The sequence below is a fragment of the Elephas maximus genome, chromosome 22 (assembly GCF_024166365.1).
Source record: "Elephas maximus indicus isolate mEleMax1 chromosome 22, mEleMax1 primary haplotype, whole genome shotgun sequence".
Classification (NCBI taxonomy): Eukaryota; Metazoa; Chordata; class Mammalia; order Proboscidea; family Elephantidae; genus Elephas; species Elephas maximus.
The window spans coordinates 10672047-10684996 of NC_064840.1; the positions used below are offsets into that span (position 1 = coordinate 10672047).

At 40.6% G+C, this 12950-nt stretch overlaps 1 protein-coding gene across 2 annotated transcripts in view; it reads left to right on the top strand.

Annotated features, from left to right (window-relative positions):
- Positions 1–12950, top strand: part of PTPN11 (protein tyrosine phosphatase non-receptor type 11) — a 69518-nt gene that overhangs the window by 9394 nt on the left and 47174 nt on the right. For both annotated transcript variants that reach the window (XM_049865590.1, XM_049865592.1), the window contains exon 2: positions 7568–7690. In XM_049865590.1, the coding sequence (XP_049721547.1) occupies positions 7568–7690 (123 nt within the window). The remainder of the gene's footprint in view (positions 1–7567; positions 7691–12950) is intronic.

Here is a 12950-nt window from a genome sequence, read left to right on the forward strand (position 1 = left end):
ATATTTTATCCCACCTGGTTTTTCTTCACTTTCCTCAAATGTGGAGCCGTCGTGGCACAGTGGTTAAGACCTTGGCTGCTAACCAAAAGTCGGCAGTTCAAATCCGCCAGCCGCACCTTGGAAACCCTATGGGGCAGTTCTCTTCTGTCCTATAGGGTGGCTATGAGTTGGAATTGACACAATGGTCCCCCCAGTGCATTCAGTCAACACCCGTTTATCAAGTGCCTACTGTATACTTCTCATCCTGTATTAATTACCTTCCTGATAAACTCAAATGCAGCTATACTAATTAGCCTTTGCCACTACTTTCAGGTAATAAAGATGTGACATTACAGGTTTTTTTTTTTTTTATTACTTGAACTAACCCCTACTGTATTGAATTCATGCTAGTTGGCAGGTGAGGGGCTAGAGATTTGTGCTTTCTTCTTCTTTTTTTTTTTTACCTCAGTACCCAGTATTACAAGTGCTTATAATCCTTGAGGCCAACCCTATAAATACAGATTCCCATGCATCCCACCGTTCTCCTTTACCCCCCCCCCCACTATGATCTCAGGAGCTGAATCAACTCTGCCAGCTGCTTATTAGTAAATACGCTGCAGATCACCAAGTCACCAGTGATTGAAAACAAATGTTAAAAAAATATAACTGGGGAAAAATTGTTTTGGTACATAGTTACAAATGCTTTTGGTAAAATAGCTAATGGAGAGTTTAGACAATATTAAAGTTCAAACAGATGGGTTGTGGAATAGACGTGGCACTTTCTAATTATCATTTGAAATAATAGACAGTCAGCCCCGAGCCATGTAGAAGTTTCTGAAAAGGCAATGTCACGTAGATTATGTGTGTCAAAACGGCATACAAGAAACTAACGTAATTATGCAGGAGCAGCATCTGTCGTGCATATCTTTTATGACAATAATAATGATGATGATAAGAACAGTGATAAGTGATGTTTATTAAGCCCTTACTCTGTCCGAGCTCTGTGCTACATGCGGGTTACTAGGTTTCCCCTGTAAACATCACTCTCATCTGTTCACTCTCAGCAATACGACAGGTATAATTACAAGTCATAAATGCAGTCTTACAATGTAGTTAATAAAAAAGGTAAGGAGGACCACCTGCCTTACTTATCTCTTGTTGCTCATCTACCTGATGGTGTAGGTGGTATTTACCCAGACTCACCTGCAGCAGTGGAAGCCACTTGTATAATGGCTTCCCTGCTGCCAGAGTCAGCAGGACACTGTTAAGTGTTACTTCTTTAACAGATGCCAAGATGAGGACTATGGTTACAGTAGGAAACCATTGGGAATCAGAGTCTCACTTTAGACATTTTTTAAAGAAATAAATGGCAGAATGAAATGGTTAAAAACAAGCTTGAATTCTTAAGTTTACTTTGCATACTGGCACATGGCAAACACTCAGCAAAAGTAGCTACAATTTATTTTTTATTGTGCTTTAAGTGAAAGTTTACAGTTAAGTCAGTTTCTCATACAAAATCTTGTACACACGTTGTTGGGTGACCCTTCTTGCTGTCCCTATAATGTGACAGCATACTCCTTCTCTCCACCCGGTGTTTCCTGTGTGTATTCCACCAGCTCTTGTCTCCCTCTACCTTCTCATCTCGCCTCTGGACAGGAGCGGCCCACATAGTCCCGTGGGCCTACTTGTGTAGCTGTGATTTTAACCAGCCATAAAGTCTCATAAGCCAATCTATTATTTTTTTCTTCCTATTAGAGGTAGTTCATAATTGCTGAAAAAAGTGTTTGCAGTAATATAAACATAGAAAACCATCCTTTTTATTTTGTAATCTGTAAAGTTTTATTTAAATATAATTTTTACCAGTAATAGTAACTTTAGTTATATGAGGATAAATATAAAGTTTTATTGCTTTAAATGAGGCTGTTAAATGGGCTACAACAGTGTGGTCTACTCCACCTGGTTTTCCTGTAGAAGCGACTGTTTGGGTAGCCCAGCCCCGAGCAGCTGCTTTTCATCTGTGTTTGTTACACTATAGTTACCAGCATCTGCAAGTATACAGGTATGGGCCACAGAACACAACTGGGTGAAGTGCTGAAAGGGTACCAGTGTTGAAAAGAAGTAGGCGCAAACTTCTTCTCCCCTCTGACATGAACTTAGGTAAATACCAAAATTTGGTGTTTGCACATGCACTGGGAGGCTTTGGCTTATGTACAGTGCCCTTGACACTCAATTTCCAAATTCTTACTAAAATTACTATCATAGCATTCAGATAGAGGATAATCTCCTCAACACCTCACATCACGGGTAAGAATTGACCAGCTTTTAGAAACAATAAGAGCTGGTGGGGCCAATTTGAAGAGAGCCTTTGCCAGCTGGTGTCTGTGCCCCTTCCTGTCCATGTGCCCAAAAGGAAGTTGGGACCATCTTTGACAGCCTCCCATTGATAACTGTGTGGATGTGGGATGGGGCTCACCCCAAGGCTCTTCCTTCCTTCCCTTCTGTCCACAAATACTTATCAAGGAACTGCTGTGTGTGAGCCCCTCCCTCAGGGCTGGGGATGCAGTGGGAGAGATCTGCTTGTCCACATGGCCACCTTGAATCATGCACACTTTAAACCCCTTCCTTGTAAACAGGGCTCTGATCTGCCATGACACTTCGTCAGTATTTTCACGCTTAGGGTAGACTTTCTGGAGGTGGATTTAGAGCAATTTTAGGTCTGCCACTAGCTCCTCTCTTCTCTCATCTGTGAAGTTTTTCTCCGAATGCCTTTGTTGGCATAAAGGCTCACAGCAGGAGAGGGAGAGATCTCTCATCGGGATTTGGCGTGTTGTCTTTTTTTTTTTTTTTGCTTGTAGGTAATTTGTAAGTCTGGGCATTGTCTGTCTTCTAGTTATGTTGAGGGTGTGGTGTTTGTGTAGTTTTACTTGTTCTTCTTATTCTGTATTGTTTTTGGAAGATATGTAGGGAGCTGTGGAGTTAGGCAGGCACCACTGACCTTGGCTATCTGCAGGTACTATTCTAGACACTTTGTAAATATTGACTGACTTTTCCCTCTCAACAATCTTACGAGATAGGTACTATTATTGTCCCCATTTTAGAAACGAGTTAACGGAGGTTAAATAACTAGCCAGGGTCACACAGCTGGGATTGAAACAGGGCGAACTGGTTCTAGGGTCCATGCCCCAATCCACAAGGCTTTGCTACCACAGGCCAGTGATCCCCAGCCATTTCACCCCTCGGCTTTTTTTTTTTAAAGCCACAAACCCAATATTCTTAAAGATTTGGTCTCCAAGCTTACATTTGTTATATTATAATTGGTTTTCTCTCTCTCTCGCTTTATTTTTTTGGCTAAGGGCATAGATCCCACTCAGTACTTCAGACTACCGTGAGCTAATCATGTTACCACGCCAAGTTGACATAATTTCTTTGCAGCCAAAAGCAAAAGAGATTGGACATTTTAATTAGCTTCTGTAGGTAGACAAACTGAGGGTTAATGTGAGATTTCCATTATACTTTTTGAAAAGTTATAAATAGCTAGAAGCCCTCTGTTACTACTTTCTGATTCCCTAGCACTCTTGGGATGCAGATGGGAACCTCAGATCAAAGAAGCTGCAGACAAGGTTTGTTTGTTTATTTTTTTAATTGGCTAGTTTAAGTACCCATACTGAATGCAAAAGTATTGGTTGCTGGAATGATAGGTATCAAATAAATGGAGGTTGAGGTTTCCCTGGGCAGAAGTCCATCTTGATCTTCTGAAAAGCTCCTAGTGGGAGTAGAGGGCAAACCAGTGTTTTATCCTTTTGATCAGAGCCATGTGACTTTTCTCTCGGGCAATTAATCAGAGTGATGTTTAGGATCACCATAAAAGCTAATAAGATGCTATAGGAAAAAATAAAAATAAATTTTAGTTAATATAAAGGAGTATTGATAATCAGGAACCCTGGTGGCGTAGTGGTTAAGTGCTACTGCTGCTAACCAAAAGGTTGGCAGTTCGAATCCGCCAGGCGCTCCTTGGAAACCTCATGAGGCGGTTCTACTCTGTCCGATAGGGTTGCTATGAGTCAGAATTGACTCGATGGCAATGGGTTTGGTTTTTTGGTTTGGTTGATAATCATGCTACATCTGGATTCTTGCCTTTTCTGATTACTTTCGGTCACAGCAATCTTACATTTATTGTTAGATTGTCTATAATATCTAACATGTGTGCTTATGTGTACCAAACACTGGGGTGACAAGTAGGCATTTCACATTTCACATGTACCAAATCTACTGTTTGATTTTTCCCCTCTCCTATTCTTTCTGCATCTCTGTACATGGTACCTCCAGCCTTCTAGTTGCTCAGGCCCAAAATCTTGGAGTCATTGTTTCTCTTATCTCTCTCCCCCATCCCATATATAATCCATTAGCAAATCCTGTTGGCTGTCTTTAAGATTGGAGCCCTGGTGGCGCAGTGGTTAAAGTGCTCAGCTGCTAACTGAAATATCGATGGTTCAAACCTACCAGTGGCTCCATGGGAGAAAAGACCTGGCAATCTGCTTCCATAAAGATTACAGCCTAGGAAACCTTATGGGGCAGTTCCTCTGTGTCACATGGGGTTACTATGAGTTGGAATTGACTCAAGAGCACACAACAGCAACTTTAAACTATTCCTAGGAAGACTACTTGTCACTACTTCTGCTGCTACCCCCTTGGCCCGTGGCACCATGGTCTCTTGCCTTAGATTATCACAGTAGCATTTTCACTGATCTCTGTACTTCTATCCTTGCTCTCATGCAGTAGCCTGAAGGATCACTTAAAAATATACGTCAGATCGTGCTGCTCCCCTGCTTAAAACCCTCCAGTCCTTTCCTGTTTCATAAAAAAAAAAAAGGTTAAAGTTCTTACGGTATCCTCTGAGGCCCCACACGACCTGGCCTTTCACTACCTCTCTGGCCTTATCTCCTGTCCCTCTCTTCCCTTGCCCACTCGGCTGCAGCCACACGGGCCTCCTACATGCTTGAGCATGCTAAATGTGGTGCCAGCCCTGTGCCCTTGATCCTGTTGTTCTCCTGTATCAGCTTGTTGCTGCCTCACCTCTTCCAGGTCTCTGATCAAATGTTCTCTTCTCACTGAAGCCCTCCTCAGTCACCCTGTAGAAATGGTGTCCACCTCACTCCCTACCAACTTTCTAGTCCCCTGACCCTACTTCAGACCACTTGTAGCATTTATCACCATCTGACAGTTGATCTCTTTATTCACTTGTTATGTCTTTATTTTCTGTCTGCTTCCATTATAAAGAGAGCCTCACAAGGGAGGGACTTTGTTTTACTAATTGCCATGTCCCCAGTACCTTGATGCCTTGTCTATGCAAGGTGCTCAATAAATATTTGTTGAATGAATGAATTTAGTAAGCCCTTTTCGTTTTTTGTATTATTTTTGGTGAAAATATATACAACGAAACATATACTTGTTGAGCAATTTTTACACGCACAGTTCATCAACAGTGGGTACGGTCTCCACATCGTGTGGTTGTTCTCACCAGCTCTGCCCCTCTGCTTTCACTGCCCTTTATTTATACTCTCTGCCCCTCAAAGTTCTCATCTGTGCTTTAGAGTCACTAGTAAGCCCTTTTCTTTTACTATCTCAGTTTATTCTGAAAATGAACCTGTGAGGTAAGAACTATCGGCTCCATCTTGCAGCTAAGGACTGTGAGGCTGAGAGAGAAGAACCAAGTCTCCCAGCTCACAGCTAGGGAGTGGTAGAGCCCAGATGTGCGCCAGGTGTGTCTGATCAGCAACTCCTGGCCGGAATACAGTGCAGCTTCCAACCTTTTTTTTTCTTTCAGGTTACCTTTGAAACCATGTTATGATGTATTTATTACAATTTATTTTTTTTGTTATTGAGACTATACGCAGCAAAACATGGTATATTCTTACTGGCCTTTAAACCAGACAGCTCTTCAGCTCCCTGTCTTCTCCTCCCTGTTTCATGGCTTTGAATTTTGAGAGTACAGGCCAGTTACGTTGTAGAATGCCACTCAGTGTGAGTTTGATGTTCCTCATCAGTAGGGTTAAGTAATGCATTTTTGGCATGACTCACACAAGTGACACACTTCTCAGTGCATCACATAAGGAGCACGAGATGGTGATTTTAACTTTCCTTAGTTGGTTAAGATGGTATCTGTCAACTTTCTTAGATGTAAAGTTCATTAGTATTTTTTTCCCTCTTAACAAATAATAAGCATTTAGTGGGAAGAAAGGAGCCCTTGTGGCGCAGTGATTACAGCACTTTGGTGCCAAACAAAAGGTCGGTGGTTTGAACCCACCAGGTCACTCCACGGAAGAAAGATGTGGCAGCCTGCTTCCATGAAGATTACAGCCTTGAAAACCCTATGAGGCAGTTCTGCTCTGTCCTGTAGGGTCACTATGAGTCAAACTCAACTTGACAGCAGTGGGTTTGGTTCAGTTTTGTGGGGAGGTGCTTTGAGTCTCTGTAAATATCCTGTCCCTCCTTAAACTTTCACCCACTAGCTTTAGAGCCCATTGATGGTACTTGCCTGTTACTATGATGGTTGCCAAATGGTGATTTTCTCATTTTAGTATTCCTTCTACATTTCATTATTTGTGATTCTACTGCAAGGAGTGTTTTCCTTTTCCCTATGTATTTTTTAAGTAGTTAAAAAAATTAATATGTGTATGGACTCTTAGTTTTCTGTTTTATTCAATGGATTATAATCTGTTAATCATTTATTCTGAGGTTCAAATTGCCCCCAGTTTGGCCAGTGGAAACCCTTAAACCTGGCTCCTGTATCCTTTTGACACATCCTCATTGTTGTTGAAACTCTTTCTTGCTCTGGTACAATAAGGTATTCCAAGCCCATCTTCTTTGACTCTCCCAGCCCAGGAATCAACCATTTCTCCAAGGAGCCCGGATTCCATCTAGTGGAGAATGGTATTTAGAAACCAAAGTAAGGGTGCTAGGTGTGCTGATTGCTACTGGGGTGTCATTCCTTCCAGTTCCTTTCAGAAGAGAGAGCTAAGAAATATATTTGTGTGTGTGTATACACATATGTATATGTACACACATACACATACATATATTTTTTATGTCTGTCTACACATGTATATTTAGAGTTCACGCTGTTACCTCCAATTCAGCCCAATATCACAAGGTTTATTCTGGCATTCTTCCTTTCCATATTTGTATCTCCCTCTCCAGCAGTGAGGAACCTGGCTCCCATTATCCTCAGTATGTTTGTTTATTTATAAATTAGAGAATTATTTACCTATTTGCTCAATCCTGTTCCATGTCCTCAGTCTCCTGACCATGTGGACTGCCTTTTTGGGTCTGGCCCCACCGAGTGCACTGGCTTAATACCCCCAGCACTAGCTGCCACCAGCCATGTCCCCAGCCCCTCCTGCTGTGCTGGCAGAATCCCAGGTCTCTACTAAGGAGAAGGTGAGAGGAGATGTCCACCAAGGAGAAGAGCAGGAATGTCTTGATTTGTATTTTATCAGCTACTTAACATACGGCATTTTAGCTATGATGGTCTCAAAGGTAGTGCTGACAAAGTCCTGTGGTTTTCATTCTTCTTTCTCTGTCTTTTCAGATGGTTTCACCCAAATATCACTGGCGTGGAGGCAGAAAACCTATTGTTGACAAGAGGAGTTGATGGCAGTTTTTTGGCAAGACCCAGTAAAAGTAACCCTGGAGACTTCACACTTTCCGTTAGGTAAGTTGGAAGTAGAAGAGAGAACCTTGAGCGTGTTTGCCAGGTAGGAAATGGTGAAATCAGACATGTACAACTGGCGGCCCTCATGTCAAGTTTGAAGGCCTGTCTGCTGCCCTGCTGTGAGGCCCTTCCCAAGCACTGGCCACAGGTCAGACGTGAGTCAGCCTGCTGTCAGGGTTCGTGGAGCGGCCTCCTGAGAGGGAGAGGCCTGGGAGGGAACTTAGAAAGGGGCATGATGGTGGATGGTGGGGCATCATCTCCCCCAAGAGACCATGGAGGATGAGTTGGAGTGGTCCGTATGCATTTTCAATAATATTTTATTGTGTTTTTGGTGAAGGTTTATACAGCAGTTTAGGTTTCTGTTCAACAATTTCTACACAGGTTGTTTGGTGACATTGGTTACATTCTTCACAATGCGTAAACATTCTCGTTATGTCTGTTCTGGTTGTTGTTTCCATTCATCCAGTTTCCCTGCTTCCTTACATTCTCATCTTTGTTTTCAAGTAACTGTTGATTGTTTGGTCTCATATAGGAGCACAGTACTTACAGGTGATACTCATTATTTTTTGAGCCAATTTTTTGTTTAGCTACGAGGTGACCTCTGGTTAGTTTTGATTCAAGGTTTGAACAGTATCTCAGGCCAGTAGACTCGGGGAGTCCTCCAGTCTCAACCAGTCCTGTAAGTTTTTTTTTTTTTTTTTTATTAAAGGCATTTGAGATTCCGGTCCACATTTTTCTCCCGTTCTATCAGGGTCCATCTATTGTGGCCGTTCCCTATGCGTTCTTAAGCCTGCTAGTACTAGATCCTGATTCCACTCCTCTTGAACCTGGTTCCCTCATTTTTCTTGTCCCTTCTGCCTGTTTACTTTTATTGAGGTTAATATATATGTAAGAAAGTATCTGACATTTAGACAATCGCCACGTGCTCAGTTCAGTGATATTAATTATGTTCCTCACGTCGTTCAACCACCATCCTTCCTCATTCCCAAATTACACCTTCAGTTGATTTCTTAATGGGAAAAATATATTTTAAGAGTCTTTCTTCATGTCACTTTTCTTTTTCAAGAAACAAAGCATTACAGAGGAAGCTGTGGTCCCCTTTGTTCCCGTGCCCAGTCCCAGTCCCCTCCCTCTGTCCCCAGAGGAAACCACCACTGGGAGGTTGGCATACATCCTTCCCGAACATGCTTTTCTGCTTGTACTACATCTGTATGGCCTAACACTGTATAGTCATTTTGTGTGTTTTAAAAATTCTCACCTTTATAAACGGTATCATCATGTCAGTATCATTCTGGAAATTGCTTTTTTCAGTTTTTGAGTTCTATATTATTAATTGGAGCCCGGGTGGTACAGCAGTTAAGAGTTCGGCTGCTAACCAAAAAGTCAATAGTTTGAAACCCTATGGGGCAGTTCTGCTGTGTCCTGTAGGGTTGCTAGGAGTTGGAATTGAGTTGGTGGCAACGGGTATATTATCAATTGCAGTGGCTATGTAGTGTAACAATAGTGTGAACATACAAAGTTTACTCAATCTCCTATTGATGGACATTAGGCTGTTTTTCACTTTTTAAATTTTTCAGAATAGTATGGCAGTAAAGAGGAGCCCTGGTGGTGCAGTGGTTAAGTGCTCGGCTGCTAACTAAAAGGTTTGTGGTTCAAACCCACCAGCTGCTCCACGGGAGAGAGATGTGACAGTCTGCTTCCATAAAGATTACAGCCTTGGAAACCCTGTGGGGCAATTCTACTCTGTCCTATAGGGTCACTATGAGTTGAAATCCACTCAATGGCATTGGGTTTTGTTTTTCTTTTTTGTTTGGTTTATGGCAGTTACCTGTCTCTATGAGCCTGTGTGGCAGAGTCTTTCTAGAATTTGACTACTCTCTTATCCTGTTCTTTAAGCTAACTCACTCCAGGAGCTAGAACTGAACTACTTTCTGAATGTACTTTTATTATTGTTTTTTTAAACAGAGAGGTAAGTTAAACATGTTCTTGATGATATATTTAGAATCTCTCTGAAACTTGGGAATTCCCTTTTTGGGGTGGATCAGTTTTTTGAGGAGTCTGTCGTTGGTTTTTACTTCCCTTTTGCTGCAAGGAACGGGTGGAGTCTTTGTAAGTCTCTCAGGCTTATCACAGCACAGACTTCTAACCTACTGTTGTGTAACATTTGAGCTGTAAGGATTTGGATGGAGATTATATAATAATGCGACAGTGATGATATACCAAGTCTTGCCATATACTAAGCTACTGTGCTAAGTACTTTAAACATATTATTTTTTTAATTAATATTTTATTGTGTTTTTGGTACAGGTTTACGCAGCAGTTTTAGGTTCTCATTCAACAATTTCTACACAAGTTGTTCAGTGACGTTGCGTGAACATTCTCATTTTTGTTCTGGCTGTTCCATTTCCGTAATCTAGTTTCTCCGCCCCCTTACATTCTCATCTTTGTTTCAAGGTCATTGTTGACTATTTGGTCTCATGTAGGTGTTTTTTTTTTAAAGAAGTACTTATGGATGATGTCATTATTTTTGAGGCATTTGTTATTTAGTTACAAGGTGACCTTGGCAGTTAGTTCTGGTTCTGAGTTCGAAGAATATCTCAGGGCAGTAGTCTTGGGGAGTCTGCCAGTCTCAACCAGTCCGGTGGGTCTGTTTTGTTTTTTTTTTTTTCATAAGGAATTTGAGGCTCTGTTCTACATTTTTCTCCAGTTCTATACAGATTCATCTTTTGTGGCCCTGATCAGAATGGTTAGTAGTGGTAGCCGGGCACCATCTAGTTCTTCTGGTCTCAGGGTAAATGAGGCTGTACATGTTAGATGTAGACTACTTGTCCTATAGCCTAGTTTCCTCTTTGAGTCTTTGGTTTCCTTCTTTCTCTTTTGCTCTGAATAAGTAGAGACCAATAGTTGTATCTGCACATATTATTTTATTCCCACAGACTTATGAGTAAGTACCATTATTGTCTTCATTTCATAGGTGAGGAACCTGAGGCATGGAGGTGAAGTTACCTGTCCAAGTTCTCATAGCTATTAAGTTGCAGAGCTAGGACTCCAGAAACTGTGTGTTTTGGTTTTTTTTTTTGTTTGTTTGTTTGTTTTCTTCTTTTCCCCAACTTTTTAATGTGAAAAATTTTCAGACCTATAGAAAAATGAAAGATGAATAAGTGAACACCCATATTCCCTTCCCCTACCAATTATTAACATTTTGCCATATTTGCTTTTTCTCTTTAAAAGTGTGTTTGTTTGTATGTATATACTTTTTTTGGTGAACCTTTTGAAAGTAAGTTGCAGGCACTGCATTCATTTTTACCTCTAAATACTTAACATGTCTCCTTTGAATAAGGACATTTCTGTCTATAACCATAACGTCATTATTATATACAAGAACTTTTGTACTTCTACCAGCGATGAACGAGAGTGCCAGTTTTTCCACAGCCTCTCCATTTGAGGGCGTTGCCAAGCTTTTCATTTTCGCCAATCGGATAGGTGAGAAATGGTATCTCAGTGAATTTTAATTTGCGTTTCTCTTGTGATTAGAGCTGAACATCTTTTCCTAAGTTTAAAGGCCAATTTAGATATCTTTTGTTCGTGAATTGTCTTAGAACCAATGGTTTTAACAGCTATGCAACGCTGCCTCTATGTTTCACTTGTTACCCATTCTCATGTATGTTATAGACACCGTTATATGTGTGTGTATATGCCTGTATGATAAGTTCACTGGTCTGGCTCTTTGTGGGTGACCTCACTTTTTTCTTCTATTCACAGGATGAAAAATTGATGATTATGTTGCCTTATGAAGAGCCTTTTTTATTTTGAGGAGGAATAAAGTATAGAAAAAAAAAAAAAAGTAGCACTCACCCATGTCATAATTATTGTTTTTTTTCCCTTCAAAATGAAATATAAAAATAAAACAGAATTTTCCTTCAAACACCACCCTCGGTTCTGGTCTCCCCTTTGCCCAGAGGCAGCTATTGTCATGAGTTATGGTGTATCGGTCGCTAGTTCATTAAATTAACATGTATGTATCACGAATGTTGTTGTTATTAGGTGCCGTTGCATTGATTCTGACTCATCGTGTCCCTGGGTGTAACAGAATGAAATACTGCCTGGTCCTGTGCCGCCCCCACAATTGTTGCTGTGTTTGAGCCCATTGATCATGAATAATATATAGTATTATTTGGGTGTGTTTAAATGTACAAAAAAGGTTCATATTAAGCATATCATTCTGCACTGTGCTTCTTTCATGTAGTATCATGTTTTTGAGATCCATGTGTGTTGTTATTTATTGATCTAGACAATACCTGAAAGATCTGTTTTTTTGTATTATGCCATTAAGTAAAGACTAGAAAGCCCAGGTGTTAAAATAGATATAGCAGAATGTGACCTGAGTCTTTTTGAACCAATGGGAAAGATTGTCACCAAGAACTAGCCCATTTTCATTGATTCTATTCCGACCCATGGTGACCCTAGAGGAAAGAGTAGAACTGCCCCATAGGGTTTCCAAGGCTGTAATCTTTGTGGAAGCAGACGGCCACATCTTTGTCCTGTGGAGCGACTGGTGGGTTTGAACCACTGATCTTCTGGTTAGCAGCCAACCGCTTAACCACTGCTCCTTTTATCAAGAATTAGAAGTAAATATTGTCAGTAACATTAGGGACAGTTTTTTTTTTTTTGTCCTTAGTTCCTGTTTCCCCTATTCTTTGGTATAAATGTATTTATATTTTCCAAAAGCTTCATTAATAATGTGACAGGGTCAAACTAAAAATAAATAGAGGTCAGTGGTTACTGTTTTGGGGTTGCTAGACACCTTGGGGTTCACAAGGGTGGTTGTGGGTGTCCTTGAGATGTATTCAGTAGGTCAGAAAACCAAATGGAAATCATAATAACACTTCTCAGGAAAACTAAAATGGCCAGTTTGCAAATTTTTGGTTAATATTATGTGAACTCAGTGGGATAACACATTAGCCCTCTTATGCTAGAGACTGTTAATTATATGTGTCTTTAAAATGATTTTTAAAGATATAATTGTGGACAGTACCTTAAATATACAATGAAATGAGTTTTGACAAACATTTATTTATGTAACCAACACGTTAATCAAAATACAGAACATTTCCATCATCCTAAAAAGTTTCCTTGTGTATCTTTCCAATCCCTCTGCCCCCGGAAGCACCCATTCTTTTCATTTCTCACCCTATAAATCAGTTTTTCTTATTCTTGCATTTCATATAAATGAAGCCATACAATATATACTCTTTTGTGC